Raw genomic sequence first — 17,353 nt, forward strand, 5'->3', positions numbered from 1 at the left:
TTTTAGTCAATGTTTTTAAGAAACACTTTTTGGACACGTACAGATTTTGGATTTCCTGATACTTTCTTGGCAAATATATTTTAGGAATGCCATAGCAATTGTGTCCCAAATGTGCTTTTTCCAAAAGGCAACTGGACTTGCTTAATTTTTCCTTGAAGGCGTTTCGCTTCTCATCCAAAAAAGCTGCTTCAGTTCTGAACTGAAGAAGCTTTTTGAATGAGAAGCAAAACATCTTTTTCAAGGGAAAAAAAAAACAAAGTTCAGTTGCCTTTTGAAAAATCAGCTTTGGGACAACCATGACCTGGATGACTGAGAATCTTCATAGGTCTGGTTTCGTCAGCTCATTTCTAAAAAATTACATCGTCCTACACAGGCATGTTAGCCATGTAAGCTAGCTGAAAAAAAAAATGTACTGAATAGTTCTATAAAGAATTACATTATTTTTCTATTCTTATCCCCAACCTCTTATCCCAGCTCTATACCAGTCAGTTAAGGCTAATCAAGCATCTGGTGAACATTTGACTCCTACTGATTTATGTTCCAATAAATCTTTAAGGGTCATAGAAGTTCTTTTGTTCACCAGGTTCTTTCACCAACAAATTGTGTATCATTGATACACTTTTTCCTCTTTCTCCCCCTTCACATGTTTTGCCTTGGTTTCCCCACATCTGTTCTCTTTTTCGGGTGACTTTCATCCTCCCTACATCAATGATTTCATTAAGGGTATTTAGATTTTGTACGTCTCTTAGGACGGTACATTTTTTCATTAAAGAAAGAAGAAGCAAAAGTGGCCACGTAAGGCTGTTATTTGATGGAGTAAAATCCTTCATCCTTTCACTACATGTTTTAAGTATTCTTATTGTTAAAAACGATCTCACTGACCAATTTACCCTTGGATTTGTGGATGCACGGCAAGTGTAGAGTATGATTCCACTTGAAATAATGACTTAAATCGTAGGTGCATAACCTGAACCTGTAAATCCTTGAGAGTGGCCGAAAGAGACCTTTCCATAATTGCTACCAATCTTTAATTCTACGGAAGATATACAGCGACTAAGCCTATTAGCTGGATCTAATTAATATAATCTCATGAATACTAAACTGACATGAATCCAGAAACAATATTTTGAGTTTTTCATGGACCGCATACACCTTTTGCCTTATGTAGGGGAAGGATGACACCGCCCAGGCCCTACTCAACTGCTAAGCAGTCTGGATAAAGTTGCACATATTGGATTTAAACACAGCCAAAGTTGTTAAGTAGAGATTACGCTAGAGAAAGCTTGAAAGAGAGTTATAGTATCGAAAGAGCATTTGTGCTACTTGGTGTAATGGAATCATCATAGTTGCTCTCATTAAAACCTGGAAGAGAGAGAAAGCATAGCAATAGATCAGAAGGGCTGAAGAATTCAAGTAGATCTGCACAGAGTTGTAATCAGTGTGCTCTCAAAACTTCACCATTGCTGTAAGCATCTTGGTGTGAAGAGGAGTTATATTTAGTGCTCTCATCCTGGGAAGGTGGCCTCTGAAGCTGTGCTTTCTTGCACCAAGTCCTTGGTTGGTCTAATGCGTAGAGGGCTGGGGACCACCTTGTCCCCAAGCCCTCATGTTGGTCAGTCATCCAGGTGCTGCTCCTCCCACGTGGATGTTGGGATGGCACTGTAAGGGTCCATGATCACTTTGGCACAGCGGATAATCATGACAATGAGAAAAAGGCAGAGGAAGACAATACACGCCAAAGTTAGTCCTTTATCCACATCGACAAAGGCTGGTTCAGGAGATGGTGCTTCCATTGTTTGTGTCTCTCCACATCAGGGTTAATTCCTGCTGCTACCATGATTTTTTTTACCTGCAGGAAGTGACAATATTAGATAAGATAGATAAGATAACCTTTATTGTCATTTTTTTTTAACTGTGGGCACAACGGCACACATCAAAAATGAAATTTAGTTGCCCGCTCTCAAAGTGAAACACATACATGACACACACCTAAACATGCTATGAACAACATATGTATAGACCCACATCTCTACATATACGTAGCAAATAAATATTAAATACTGTCTGTCTTGAATATATAATGGAAGGAGGAAGCTTGAGAGTTCGCAACGTTAATGCCGTATGGAATGAAACTATGGCTGAATCTGGATGTTCTGCTACGGATACCACGAAGCCTCCTCCCAGAAAGGAACAAGGAAAACAGGTCGTGGAGAGGATGTGTAGCGTCCCAGACAATCTTACGGACCCTGCTCAAGCAACGCTTCTGTGCTATGTCCTGGATGGGAGGGAGGGAACTTCCAATGATCTTTTGGTTGATTGAACAAATAGATTTTCATCTTGGTTTTAATTCGCTCTTCTTTTAACGTTGATGCATTTTTTATGTCTGTAAGCTGCCCAGAGTTAGCTTATATAGTAAGATGGGAGGCCAATAAATTTTATAAATAAATAAATAATCATCCATGCACCATCTTTAGAATTCTTTCCCCTCCCCCCCCTAGAATGCAAGTTTAAGGAATTCTGCACTGATATATCTCTCTCTCTCTCCCAGTATTAACGTTGGAGACCCCAATTTACTTCAGTAAATTTCATCAGATTGATGGATATCAATGACAGGTCATTTTTTTTAGTGGTGGCTTGATATATCTATAATCATTTCATCTAATATGAAGTTAAAGTAGTTCCTGTTTCAGTCAACATTTTTAAAATGTTTTTAGTGGCCCAGTTCCTATATCCTGTTTTTTAAAATCTGCGTGGTTTTTCCCAAAGGGAGGATATGAAATAATAATAAATGTATGCCAAACTGTTTTTGGAATTGGGTAGACATAATTGATCAAAATGACTTCTGCAGTTCATTATTCTGTTTTTAATGGACATTGCTAACTTAATGTTCCAGGATAAATAATGCACTGTTTTATTGCTTTTTTTTTTAATTGAGAGTAGATTCTGGAAACCTTACCAGTAGGAAACAGGCTAGGCACATATTTATTAGAAGCAATTATCTTCTATTTTTCCATGACCAAAATAGCACTAAGTCAGACTGCAATAAAATAAGAACAACAATACACCACAATGAAACCATCGTGGGTAGCAAAAAAAACAATATAGCAATAGCACTTAGATCAGGGGTAGGGAACCTTGGCCAACTCGGGAATTCTGGGAGTTGAAGTCCGCAAGTCATAAAAGAGCCAAGGTTCCCTACCCAGGACTTAAACTTGTATACTGCTTCATAATGCTTTACAGCATTCTCTAAGCGGTTTACAAAGTCAGCATATTGCCCCCAACACTCTGGGTCACTGGAAACCAGGGAAGTAGCAAAGAGAAAATTGTGTAAGAAAAGAAAGGACAATTATAGACTCCTTGATCCCTCTGTTGCTAAATAAATGCAACGACATTCTACCCAATTCATGAGTTTTGATCAGAAATTCTCTTCTCCTTTGAAAGAAATTTCAGAAGCACATTTTCTTTCATGTAATTGGAAGAGTACAGATACTGTAGATCAAAAGGTAAGAACTTCTTTCTGCAGGGGATGAGGTTTTTTTTTTTTTAAATATCAGGTCACTACTGTCACATTAATTATTTTCACACACCATCCCCAGGCTTTTGATTATGCTCACACACAGAGAAGGCTCTGATTCAGTGGCCAGAATGTAACTCTCTCTGCAAAGGATTCCAATTCATTTCCTGCATATCTAAATAGGGCTTTAAAAAAACCCCAAATCTTAGAAATCTCCTGTAAATCAGTATTATTAAAGCAGAATTTGCTGGACTGAAAAAGTGGCCCATTGTAAGTCAGATTGGAAGGGTTCTTGGTGATCTCTGAGATGGCTGTTTTCTTGCAGATGTTTCATTACCCAACTAGGTAACATCATCTGTGCTAGCTTCACTAACGCCTAGTTTGTGTAATGAAATGTGTGCAAGAAAACAACCCAGCTCAGAGAGCACCAAGGACCAACCCCGAGCTACGAATATTTCCTTGGTAAGTCAGCTTTCCATGGTTGCGAATATTTCAAAGATGCTAACAATGTACAAAAAAAACCTATCATCGCGAACATTCTAGCTTTGAAGTAGCATCTACAAAGAATTTTATAAATAACTACTATTGAAGCAGAGCTGAAGTACTTAAATTCCAATGGAGCAGTCACGATCCAAAATATAGAATAGAATAGAACAGGAGCTGGAAGGGACCTTGGAGGTCTTCTAGTCCAGCCCCCTGCTCGGGCAGGAGAACCTGTAACATTTCAGAAAAGTGACTGTCTAGTCTCTTCTTAAAAATCTCCAGGGACGGAGCACCCACGATTTCTGAAAAAGATTGAGAATTTTTTTTCTTAATGATATGAAAAGGCATCTTGATTACATTGCAAGGGCAGTTGAGGAAAACAGATTCGGAAAGGCTGTTACAGATCAAGTCAAATGTTAGAAAAGCTGTTGTGATCGGAGCGTTTCTTATGAGACTTACCCTGGATTTTGGCTTTGTTGCTCAGTTCCTGGAATATGGCAGCTTCACCAAGATTCAGGAAAACTGACTCTTAGGAAAAGGCATAGCATCAGGGAGATTCCCTCTTAGGCTGGACGTTGCTTTCCTTTCGTTTCCCTTTAAATATGTGTTCCTGCAACGACACCATTTTATGTCAAATCTTTTGCAAAGATACGGACTAGATTCGCACATAGTTGCTAAGCACTGGCATCGTTAACCATGGTTTACTAAAAGAAAACAAATCGAATGGGTTGTTTTCATGCAGCCTGCTACACCCCATTTCTCCTTCAAAGAAATGGAGGCTTTGATTCAGATTTTTAAGGCGCATCTAGCTGCATTTCCCACAGTGCAAATTGAAGCTCACCCTCTCCAAACGGGAGAGACTCTTTGCCTCTTCATTGCAGGCAATTTCTTTGTTGCATGGTGCATTGGCACATCTCATCCAAGTCTCTCGAGTTTTATAAGAGTTGCTTAATTACCAGCCACCCTTTCAATCCGTGAAGCCGATTCTAATTTCCGTTTCAGGTCCATTAACTATCCCAACTGCTATTTAATCATCTTGCAGTAGCTGTGAATATCCAACTTTGAGATATATATATTTAAAAAAACAAATACATCTCTTGTTTATCTGATTATGAAGTGATAAAAAAGCAGCCAAACGACTTCAAATACCCAGACTACAATTTCACCCCTTAAAAATGAATTGTCCTTTTTCAGAAAAAAAGAAATGGGTCTTTTTATTAAATCGTAGGGAATCCTTTCATTTGACTGCAGCTCTTTTTATATGTTTTTTCCCCTTTTGTATAGTTCTCTGAGTCAGTTCCTTTTCTTAATTGTGTAATTTGGACAGCCACATCAATTTTTATACCTCATTTAATTCATGACAGTTCTCTTGCTTCAAGACATCAGAGTTTCCCTGAATGTTCAACCGGAGTAAAAGGGTATTTATAGAACAGTTTCAAAGTAGATTTTTACAAATCAATAGCCTGCCAAAGGACCTCTTAGCATAGATGGGCCATTTGTGATTATCTGGAAATATGTGATTTGATGACGGGTCAAAATTATCAAAGTTGGGGTTTTTTTTCCTCCAAAAATATATTAATTGAACCCTCCATTTTCCTCTTTCCTTCCTATCTATGCATTCTTGCACCTAACTATTTCTTTATGCCTTTTTCATTTTAAAAAACATGCACTGCCCAATCGGCATATAATTAATTAGTCTCTGTCTCCCTGCGAGGTAAGTTATTAAATTAAATTTAAAATACAAAATGCATTCCAGCAAATTGGAATTATCCCTGTGGCATAGGATGCAGGATTATACTGCATCTTTCCAAAGCATCTCCCCTACCACATAAAAATAACCCTATAGATATTTGTACCTGAAGCCACAACTGAGAACGGGTACAGGAAAGTTGGAGTTGCAGCTTTCAAAGCAACTGATATAGCTGATCAAACAGTTCTAAAGATTAATTTATTTATCAAATGTAAGATCCACTCATCTCTCTCACAGAGGAAGTCTGTACATTGGACATGTTTTGCGGAAGATAGACAGAAATGGGGAAATTGCTTCCGAGGATTACAGTATGGCTCCTTCCCTTCTCCTTTTCCCTCTCTTCTCTTCCCCTTTTCCCTTCTCCCTTTCCCTTCCCTTCTCTTTCCTTTCCTCTTCCTTTCCTTTCATTTTCCTTTCCCTTTCCTTTTCCTTTTCCTTTCCTTTCTTTTCTCTTCCTTTCCTTTCCTTTTCCTTTCCTCTCCTCTCCTCTCCTCTTCCTTTCCTCTCCTCTCCTCTTCCTTTCTTTTCTTTTCTACTAGTCTACTAGTTGGTGAAACGTGTGGGGCTGTGTGCATATGTGTTCATTTGCGGCATCCGGGTTTAATGTAGTGGAAGCCCAGGTGGAAAACTCCAGCTGACAGCTTAGGTTTCTTCTCCAAATCTCTTTCTGGGGAACCAGCCAATGTCCTAAGCCATTCTAACACAGAACCCATTGGAATGAATCGCTGAAAACTCCCCTGGAATTTTTCCCAAGCTATAAATCAGGTTGATTGTCTTTATTATGCTTTTAATGTCAGCTGGTGGTTAAATAACAATCCCTGATTTTCCTTCTCAACGAGTGTAGCGGGAATGATGCCACCCATCGCCTGAATTAAAGTTCCATTCAGAAGTTCCTGCATGAGAATTTGATTGCATATAATACAGGGGGGGGGAATGGGTGATGGAAGTGAAATTCTGATCACTTGGATGTGATTTTTCACATGCGTCATTGAGGGATTTGGAACAGAGTTCAAATTTTTCAAGAAATCTACTGAGGTCGGGCAGCCTCCAGTGTTTTTAGATTGCCTGAATTCTTGCATGTACTAGAACAGTTCCCAAAGGTACAATAGTAGCTATGCTAGACAGATATTAGAAGAGTTGAAAGTCAGAGATGGAGAGTTATACAGTGGTACCTCAGTACTCTTCGTTAATTGGGTTCCAGGAAGCATGATGAGTACCAAAAATGATGAGTACTAAACATTTTTTCCCCATAAAGAATAATGTAGTGAGTCACAAAGCAGCTGACACCGACCAGTTCTAGCTTGTGTGTCGAGTGCCAAACAAATGAGGAGTACCGGGACAACATTTTTGCATCAAAATGTATTGAGTACCAAATTCAATGAGTTTGAAAGCAACTGAGTACTAAGTACCACTGTAGTAGCTAGATATTCCCTATTGAAAAAAGCAGGCTGGCAAATATGAAATATCTGGTTGATTTGCAATTGCTGAGAGGAAATCACTTGGGAGACAAGTCACGTTTTTTCATCTTAATATCCTGGAATACAATAAATGCCATGCACATAATTAGAGTTTTGCCCAAGTTATCCTCTAGCAATAGTGAACAAAGTAGGCATGATATTTCGGTCAGATTTTTCTGCTGAGACAGTTCTATAATGTTTCTCCTTCTTTATGCAGTCTCAGACAAGAAAGTTAACTGAGGCTTATATTAAAGCAGTGTTTTTATGTTGGCTGGGGAATTTGGGATTTGAAGTCTATACATCTTAAATTTGCCAAGTTTGAGAACACTGTATTAGAGTGTCTGGCTCTGTGTTATAGCATGGTGATCTATATACTAGAGAATGGTAAAGGGCCCCCAGCTTTGGCATTTGTGGGAAATCATGGTAAGGCAAGGCAAGGCAAGGTAAGGTAAGGTAAGGTAAGGTAAGATAAGAGATAAGATAAGATAAGATAACTTTTATTGTCATTTTTTTACTGTGGGCACAATGGCACACATCAAAAATGAAATTTAGTTGCCCGTTCTCAAAGTGAAACACATACATGACACACCTAAACATACTATGTATAACATATGTATAGACCCACACCCCTACATATACATAACAAATAAATATTAAATACTGTCCATCTTGAATATAATAATAATAATAAAGTTGGAAGGGACCTTGGAGATCATCAAGTCCAACCCCCTGCTCAGGCAGGTAACCCTATACCATTTCGGACAAATGGCTTTCCAGTTTCTCCTTAAAAACTTCCAGTGTTGGAGCATTCACAGCTTCTGGAGGCAAGTTGCTCCACTGGTTAATTGTTCTAACTGTCAGGAAGTTTGTCCTGAGTTCTAGGTTGCTTCTCTCCTTGATTAGTTTCCATCCATTGTTTCTTGTCCTGCCTTCAGGCGCTTTGGAAAATAGCTTGACTCCCTCTTCTTTGGGGCAGCCCCTGAGATATTGGAACACTGCTATCATGTCCCCCCTCGTCCTTCTTTTCATTAAACTAGACATACCCAATTCCAGCAACCGTTCCTCATATGCTTTAGCCTCCAGTCCCCTAATCATCTTTGTTGCTCTTCTCTGTACTCTTTCTAGAGTCTCAACATCTTTTTTACATCGTGGTGACCAAAACTGGATGCAGTATTCCAAGTGTGGCCTTACCAAGGCCTTGTAGAGTGGTATTAATACTTCGTGTGATCTTGATTCTATCCCTCTGTTAATGCAGCCCAGCACTGTGTTGGCTTTTTTGGCAGCTGCAGCACAGCTGCACATGAACAACTAAGGCACATGAACAACTAAGGGCCCCTTGCATATAGCATTTTTTTTCTGGGGCTTTTTTAATGGAAGAACTATTTATAAGCTCCCAAGTGTGTTTCGTAAACTTGAGGGAATCAGTTAAAAAAAAGGAAAGCAATTAAACCGAAACATAGCCTCTTTCGTCTTTGTCAAGGTTATTGGCACATGCAAGGACTGGGGACTGTTCTGGGTTCCATGTGCCTTCAGGCATCTTTGTCTGAGCCAATGTTCTTGCTCTGTAATTTGTCAGAGCATGTCAACACCATGTATCCTTCACTGGTGGCAAAAGGGTTTTGGTTAGTTTTACAAGCATATTTATGTTGGTAAGCTAGTCACACACAGAGGGGAGAGCAAGGTGTGCCTGTTTATGCAATGGTGCTTTTGGTTATTTACTTTTTACTTTAACTACAAGAGTTAAGAGTTTGGATCAGGACTTAGACTGTACTTAGAATATAGTCTCAACAGTTTTGGTACAGCTTTGATAAAGTCTTTGGGGTGGGGGTAGGGAAAGAAAAATTGAAGAGAGATCAAATCCTATCCATGAGTGAATTAAAGAAAGATTGTTAGAAGTAAAAAGAAAGAATGTAGAGTTGGTTGGTTTGACCGGGATTAAAATAAGACATGTTTCTATAAAGCTCTGGAAAACCTTTATGGACTTTTTGCTGATATCAGGAGTGGAAAGTCAATGTTTTACATATAGATAAGGGATGGGTTCATGGAAGAAGAGATATTTGTAACCATATGGAGTAAAGAAATATTACGTTATATTTGTTTTGACAAAGAATGGGAGTAGCTTCGTTATGTATTTTGCTTTCTCTGTTCTTTTTTTGCACTGTTTAATCTCTATTTCTCTTTTCTCCGAGTAAAATTTGTATTTGCTTTATTAATGGAATTAAAAGTGTTTTATATATATTTACTTTTTTTCTTTCCTTAAAATGTTTGTTCTTTCTATAGCTACACCCCCTATCCCTGGAGTAAGAAGCCATAGAGAAACAAGAGAGGAAAAATCAAAAGGTTTGGGACATAAGAGAAAGACTGAAAGTTGCAAAGCAGGGAAGAAATGGATGGACTAAAAATTAAAAAAAAAAGAGAGATGACAAATAGGACATTTTCAATAGCAATGGAAAGTAAGGTGGCGACTTGTAAAAAAATATACATGCATTGGCATATATTTGTATGTGTGCAGATAGATAGATAGATAGATAGATAGATAGATAGATAGATAGATAGATAGATAGATAGATAGATAGATAAGCAGTGTCTATCACTTCAGCAGATTCCCTTGTCAGTATTTCTTGCCAATTGATGATCTGTTATGGTCAGCTGCCTGGTGTTTACAAGCTTCAAGTTCAAGATGTTCTCCCATTTTCTCTGGAATCATCTGCTGGGCTCTTTGACTTATGCTCCAAGCTGATTCCCAGGTTTATGGCTGTCAAGTCTAATTCAGTCTTTCACTTTTAATTGGGATCCAAGGTTAGCTGTCTGGGAAACAACTGTGAAATTAATACATGCTGTGACCTACTCTTGGAGAAGTGGACTGAAGTGTTCAATCTCCTCCTGAAAGAGGTGCAAGTTTAAGAAAAAAGGCTGGAGGGGCATATCTATCCATCCCTCCTCCTCTGCACTGAGTTCGAGTCAACTCTTGGTGGCTGTTGCTATTAATATGTAGCACTCTTCCCTTGCTTAAACTGAAAAGCATCCTAGAGCTTTTCCTAGTCATTTCTGAATTTTATTAATTTGAATAGCTAAGCATCACCTGCAAACACGGCCACTTGACTCTTATCCCACAATCAAGATCATTCATGAACAAATAACAAAACAAAACAAAACAAAAACAATGGATCCTTGAGAAATACCACTTATTTCTCTCACAAATGAAGCCAAATATACATGTCCCAGGATAATGTTGCAAGATTGAATCTGGGACGTTCACCTGGACCAGAGGTTTAATCTTCTGAGCTTTCAGCCTTGTACTGGAGCTGATCCTCAGGGACCTCCTCTCTACAAAATGTGTGCTTTGGACTGTTTTGTGAGTTGTGTTTATGTGGTGCCTTCCTATTGGCTGATTTAGCATGTAATGGCTGGCGATTGGCTGTTGGTTTCTTGTGCTGCCAAGCCCTCAGCTCCTAAGTACTTGATAAGCCTGGTGGTAAATGAGTATTTCTATTAACTGACAAGGGACCCGTTTCCCAGGCTTCAATTATTTCCCTGGCAGTTTTTGTGCTTGCTCAACCAACAATCTTAGTAGCTGCAAAATTGAATGCACTGTATGACATTGTTTATTACAATGTGAGGCTACCAATGAGTTTGGGTCTTCTCGTCTGACCACTCGCTTGTGTTCTTGCAATCTGGTGGTTAGCTTCCTCCCTGCTCATCCTACATAGTCACAGAGTAAATACTCATCACATAAATACAATTCAGGGAATAGCCCAAAGCACATATTCCAGTAGAGAGAAGTTCCCTGAGCATGGGTTCCAGCACAAGTCCGAAAGATTGGAAGAGTAAACCTCTCAACTCCGAGACCGACCCAGATTCGATTTTGCAATTTATTTCTCTTCTTGAGAAAGTGGGCCGGGTTGAGCCACCAGCTTCATTCCACTGAATTGTGCTGGACTGTCTCTTTAACATGCCTTTTTTGGGCAAGCTGAGCCAATTGCTGGAGAAGGGTTCCAAGCTCTTTGGAGGGGAGGAGGACTGACTCACAAGGACATAAATGCATTCTCTCTGATGTTATCAATTAATGGGGGAAGATTAAGTCATACATCACCTGGAAAAGGGGAATTGAAAATAAGCTCTAGTTATTAATAGTCTGCCCTTTGAACAGCTCCTCTGATATGGAGGCTTTTGCTAGGCAGACCAGCTGCCAGGAGATGCAGAGTATTGCATATTTTCACTGGCAAGTAAGCAATGAGAAAATTGGGTGGTGATTTGTGATGATTTAGAGTCAAGAGATGTTGCCTTTTATCATTGTCAGTGACTTGTCTGTCTAGCCCAGTGTTTTCTCAAGCTTGGCCCCTTTAATGTGCATGGACTTCAACTCCTAAAATTCCCCAGCTAACATGGTGGCTGGGGAATTCTGGGAGTTGCAAGTCCAGGCGTCTTAAAGATGCCAAGGTTGAGAAGCGCTGTCTAGTCTAATTTAATTGGATTGGCAGCAAAGCTTCGGTCCTGAAAATAAATAAAAAAATGCTATTAGGGGCCTAGTTCTTTTGACAATAGCTGGCATAGATCAAGTCCAAATGAGATTAAAACTTTATTCTGATGTCCAAGGACTCAATGCCAAGTAAATTATAGCTAAACAATAGAAGATTCCTAATAGTAGTTGGATTATGAATTTCTCTGTCTTTGAATTTATGGATTATCTTTTGTTGCCTATTAATAATGGAAACAAATTTGTATATTGGAAGAAAACAATGAATTTGGGATTACTGAACTGATGCATCAGGTCTAAGGCAATACGTGGGGTGTTCACCATCCTCTTCCCCCTTCCTCCTCCTCACTACTAGCCTATTGATAAAGTCTAGTTAGTCATCCAGCATTCAGATGACCACTTGAGGTTGTTATTTAGTTTCCCCACCGAGGTGGCTCATATCTCTTAGAATTCCAGCCAGTTGATTGGATATTGTTAATTTGAAGGGGAAAATAGACTGGGAGGGAGCTTCAAAATTCCACTTCTATGTTTTTGTGGGAAGAGCAATCATGAGGAATCGTTACTAAATGCCTTGTCTAGCAACTGACCAGGATTGGCATCAGGATAAACTACTGGATAATAAGGAAGTTAAAAAAAAAAGAGTCAGCTTGGTCTGTTGGTTAAGGCACCAGACTAGAAAGCAGGAGATTTTGAGTTTCTAGTTCCATTTTAGGCACAAAAGCCAGCTGGTTGACTTTGGGCCAATCACCAGGAGATGGTAAGTTCTAGTCTTGCCTTTAGGCATGAAAGCCAGCTGGGTGACCTTGGGCCAATCACCAGGAGATGGTGAGTTCTAGTCTTGCCTTTAGGAATGAAAGCCAGCTAGGTAACTTTGGGCCAATCATCAGGAGATGGTGAGTTCTAGTCTTGTCTTTAGGCATGAAAGCCGGCTGGGTGATCTTGGGCCAATCACCAGGAGATGGTGAGTTCTAGTCTTGCCTTTAGGCATGAAAGCTGGCTAAATGACTTTGGGCCAATCACCAGGAGACGGTGAGTTCTAGTCCTGTCTTTAGGCATGAAAGCCAGCTGGGTGATCTTGGGCCAGCCACTCTCTCTCAGTCCAACCAACCCCACAGGGTGATAATTCTGGGGAAACGAGGCAGAGGAAGGCAGCTAGGTTCCCTGCCTTGAGTTATTTGTAAAAGTAATAAAGACAGTATACAAATTAATGAAATAAGTTGTTACAGTAAAAATACAAATACTAAAGCCAGAAAGAAAATGTTAGTCCTGCAGATTTCTTTCCCCATCTTCCCCATGGATCCTTTCTCATTAAATGAGACTTGATTTCCCCCACCTTCTTTAATGAGATGATGTCAGCAGGCCTTCTCTGCTAGCAGCAGCAGGCAATCCAATTCTGCTGACATTGCTCTAAACTGCCAAAAGATGCTGCTGAACAAATAAAGAGTAGCTCTAAAATTTTGGCTGCGGCTTGAAAAATCAGCTTAGAAACCAATTTTATCTTGCTATACTGAGGGCACATTAATAACACTATCTGTATTTAACATTTTGCTCTGCAGGTCCCAGGTTCAAAGTGTGAAGGTGGGAAAGCACAGATACTTCTGTGACAGACAGACAGACAGACAGACAGACAGAGATAGATAGATAGATAGATAGATAGATAGATAGATAGATAGATAGATAGATAGATAGATAGGTGGGTGGGTGGGTGGGTGGGTGGGTGGGTGGGCGGGCGGGCAGGCAGGCAGGCAGGCAGACAGACAGACAGATATGCACATTTTGTGCAAGAAAGAAAGAAATGAGGTGAAATGCAGTTAAAAATCAACTTAGTTCATTTAACTTCTATAACTGTGTGTTATTTCTGGTTGTTTTTATTTACCTGACTAGGTGGTACACTAGATAACGTCAATGAAGATGACCAGAGTAGAATTACCTAGTGGTAATAATAATAATAATAATAATAATAATAATAATAATAATAATAATAATAATAAGAAGAAGAAGAAGAAGAAGAAGAAGAAGAAGAAGAAGAAGAAGAAGAAGAAGAAGAAGAAGAAGAAGAAGAAGAAGGTGGGAGACCTTGGAGATCTTCTAGTCCAACCCTCTGCTCAGGCAGGAAACCCTACACCATTTCGGACAAATGGCTGTCCAGTCTCTTCTTAAAGACTTCCAGTGTTGGAGCATTTACCGCTTCTGGAGGCAGGTTGTTCCACTGGTTAATTGTTCTCACTGTCAGGAAGTTTCTCCTTAGTTCTAGGTTGCTTCTCTCCTTGATTAGTTTCCACCCGTTAAGCCAAAATATCAAATGCAGTTGCGGCTTCTTTTCTGGGGGGGGGGGAGTCCCAGAGCTCTATTTCTTCTTCTTCTTTTCCTTTCCCTGGACCACTGAACGTGTGCAACTTTTCAACTTGAGAGAATTAGATTTAGGAAATACAAGACATCTCTCGAGAATCTCTGAAGGTCACGATTAGCGATCGCATCTCTCCTCTCTCCTTAATTCCTTTCCTTACAGGGGAATGAATAATTGATAATAATGAATTATTCCTCTCAGCCAAGCTACGGTTTTCATTTAGACAATGGAAAGGGCATCAGGTTTAGTTATTTATTTATTAATTAATTAATCACACTGATGTGGCTGCCCAGCTCACACGAAACGACTCTTGGGGTTTTTCTTTCGGGGAAATGCTTCCATCAGCTATGAAAGGGTTCAGTTGCAGCCCTTACTCCTTCTCTAAAGCTTAAGCCTGGCGGTTTATAGACGCTAGAAAAACCGACTAATAAAATATAATGATTGAGAAAGGGATGTGGTGATAACTGATGCTTATTCTTTGTCTTAATTTAATAATAATAAAATTGGAAGGGACCTTGGAGGTCTTCTACTCCAATCCCCTGCTCAGGCAGGAAACCCTATACCATTTCGGACAAACAGCTGTCCAGTCTCTTCTTAAAAACCTCCAGTGTTGGAGCATTCACCGCTTCTGGAGGCAGGTTGTTCCACTGGTTAATTTTTCTGACTGTCAGGAAGTTTCTCCTTAGTTCTAGGTTGCTTCTCTCCTTGATTAGTTTCTATCTGTTACTTCTTGTTCTGCCTTCAAGGGCTTTGGAGAATAGCTTGGCTCCCTCTTCTTTGGGACAGCCCCTGAGATATTGTGAAACTGCTATCATGTCCCCCCCCTCGTCCTTCTCTTCATTAGACTAGACAAACCCAATTTCTGAAGGCAACCTGTTCCACTGGATAATTGTTCTCATTCTTAGAAAGTTTCTCCTTAGTTCCAGATTGCTTCTCTCCTTGATTAGTTTCCATCCGTTGCTTCTTGTCCAGGCACTTTGGAGAATAGCCTGACTCCCTCTTCTTTGGGGCAGCCCCTGAGATATTTGCAGTTGAAGAATAGCTGAAACACCTGTAAGACTTTAAAGAAGCTCCAGATGGTTGTAAAATTAGCAAAACATCTCAAATATCTAGTACCAAAACAGGAAAGATATGGAAGGGAGGATGTACGGTTGTCATATCTCATACAGGCATACAACCGTCATAAGTTAAAACCAAACACACCATATTGCATACTTGGGAATGTCATCAACCACCAATCAAGTTGCCTAACCAGGGCTTTTTTTCTCATAGAACGCCCAGAACAGAGTGCTGGCACCTTTTTTGGATGGAACCTTGTAGGATAGGCAAGGCAGGTTGTGTGACATGTGTGAGTTCCAGCACCTTTTTTTTTTTTTAAAAAAAAAATCACTGTGCCTAACTAATAAATAGATTTGCAGGTGTTTCTCCGTGCCTATGGCTGACAAGTAGACTCTAAGCCTAGGGTTTATCTGAAACAGCCCTAAGCCATGCCTTCTTTGTAACTTTACATGTAGTCAGCAGAAACTTTTCTAATTTTTTTTCAACCGAGAGAAAAATCTTGTGTCCATAGAAAGACCTCAGCCTATTATAATTATTTCCAAGTTACCTTCAGTTGATCCACAGATACTCTGGAGCAAGCACTGCTTAATCCAATCATATGTCTACCCATTATAAAAAGGTGCAAGGCTGACCTGTACAGCTCTAAACAAGTTTTAAAGAATCACCTCTTTCCAAAAAATAAAGGGAGAGATAAAGGGAGCAGGAGAGGAGGAGAAATAGCACATATCCTGTGGTCTTTGGTGCATGAATCGAAATTACCCCTAAAATTAGCCTTCTCCATGTTCTGATGAAAAAATATAATATTTCCTGCAGTTGCGACAAATACGAATTGTTCATCATGTTGAGAGATCAATGGCAGTCATGATTCCCCCCCCCCCGCATTAAATTAGAAGTAGCACACTCAAGTCTGAATCTCTTTTAAAAATGTCAACTTGAAAACGGTGTGGCTTGACTGAATTTGAATCTCAGAGTTTGGGCAGATTAAAGATTTTTATTAAGGCAATAAACCAAGTTCATTAAGATTTGGCCGAACCTTTTTTTTTTAAAAAAACCATCCCTGTCTCTGTGAAAACCCACCATGCAGTAAGGAACATCACTAAAACCAGAGCAAAGTACTGTTCAATGAATTATTTCCTAATCAGATTCAGAGAGGGTCGATTGTTCTTGTGCCAAGCCTGTATTGGTTCTCTGGTTCTGAAGGAACTTATCCTTTGCTCCACTACAAACTTCAAATCACAGTGATTCATCCTTCAAACAAACAAAGCCTTACTCAGCCACTTCTGAACATTCACTCCAGCCTACATACAATTTGTGGGACAAGGGAGAGAGAGTGCATCCGTAAGCACAATTCTCCTGCAATCCAGCGCTTCAAGTAGATCAAATTAAATCTAATCAAATCTGGATTCCTCGGTCAGTCCTTATATAAAACGGAGAATTCCAGTCTCGGTCTCATCATGATTTCTTTCTAAGCTGGACTGCCCTCCCTTCCTCCCCAAAGTCCAAAAGTCTGTGAGGGCAACTTAAGTCCCTGCCACACAGTTGTTCAATGGAGGGGTTTGCCCACCTGTCCAAAACGCCACGCACAGGTGAGCAGTCCTGAGCAGGCAGGAGAAGCAGCAGCCTTCCCTTAAGAAACAATTGGAGGGGGGGGGGAGGGAGAAAAAAAAACAATAAGAGTTACCAACCTATCACAACTTGTTCATTCCAGCAGTGCCAATACAGCCACCCTCCCCTGCGATGCGTCCACGCGAGGTGCGGTCTCCGAGCATCCTTGCTTAGCGGCTCTGAAATTTCTCCGGCTGCTGCTTCCTAAACCCTGGAGGACCAATGAGAGATTCGTCTCTGCTCTGATCACCCGTCTGAGGGCTGGGGGGGGGGGAATGGCCTCTGGGTTCCCCCCAGCATCTGTGCTTCCCCCAGTTCTTAAATCATCGCAGGGCAGTGTTTCTGCTGCAATATTTGGATGACTTGCTGCATTGGCTTTCACTCCGCCTGTGCTTGAGAACTACACCTGCTTGTTCCAGCCAGAAGGCTCCCCTCCCTCCTTCCCTTCTCCTACAACACAATTTGAGCATCTGCGGCACCCCGAGAATCACCAGAATCACCGGGGCTAGTATTGTCTCTGGATCTCTTCTGCCTGCAGTCCTTCCTTTGCCCTAGATGCTGACTCTGGGGTTTGCAAAGGGAAGCCCCCCACCAGCCGTGGCTTGAATAGTCCTGTTAAAGAGAGTGGATGAGTCTTTTTTTCCTTGATTTGGCACCTGTC

At 40.3% G+C, this 17,353-nt stretch overlaps 1 protein-coding gene across 1 annotated transcript; it reads right to left on the reverse strand.

Annotated features, from left to right (window-relative positions):
- Positions 1-5: 5 nt before the first annotated feature.
- On the reverse strand, positions 6-16,889 carry CTXND1 (cortexin domain containing 1). The gene is made up of 3 exons (XM_039358814.1): positions 16,773-16,889; positions 4,457-4,607; positions 6-1,849 (listed from the first exon to the last, which is right to left on the reverse strand). Exon 3 carries the CDS (start codon positions 1,791-1,793, stop codon positions 1,614-1,616), a length of 180 nt encoding a protein of 59 aa, XP_039214748.1. The 5' UTR covers positions 1,794-1,849; positions 4,457-4,607; positions 16,773-16,889; the 3' UTR covers positions 6-1,613.
- Positions 16,890-17,353: the final 464 nt, after the last annotated feature.

Source organism: Crotalus tigris, unplaced genomic scaffold, assembly GCF_016545835.1.
Source record: "Crotalus tigris isolate CLP2741 ecotype Arizona unplaced genomic scaffold, ASM1654583v1 scf7180000019068.10715455, whole genome shotgun sequence".
In the NCBI taxonomy this organism is placed as follows: domain Eukaryota; kingdom Metazoa; phylum Chordata; class Lepidosauria; order Squamata; family Viperidae; genus Crotalus; species Crotalus tigris.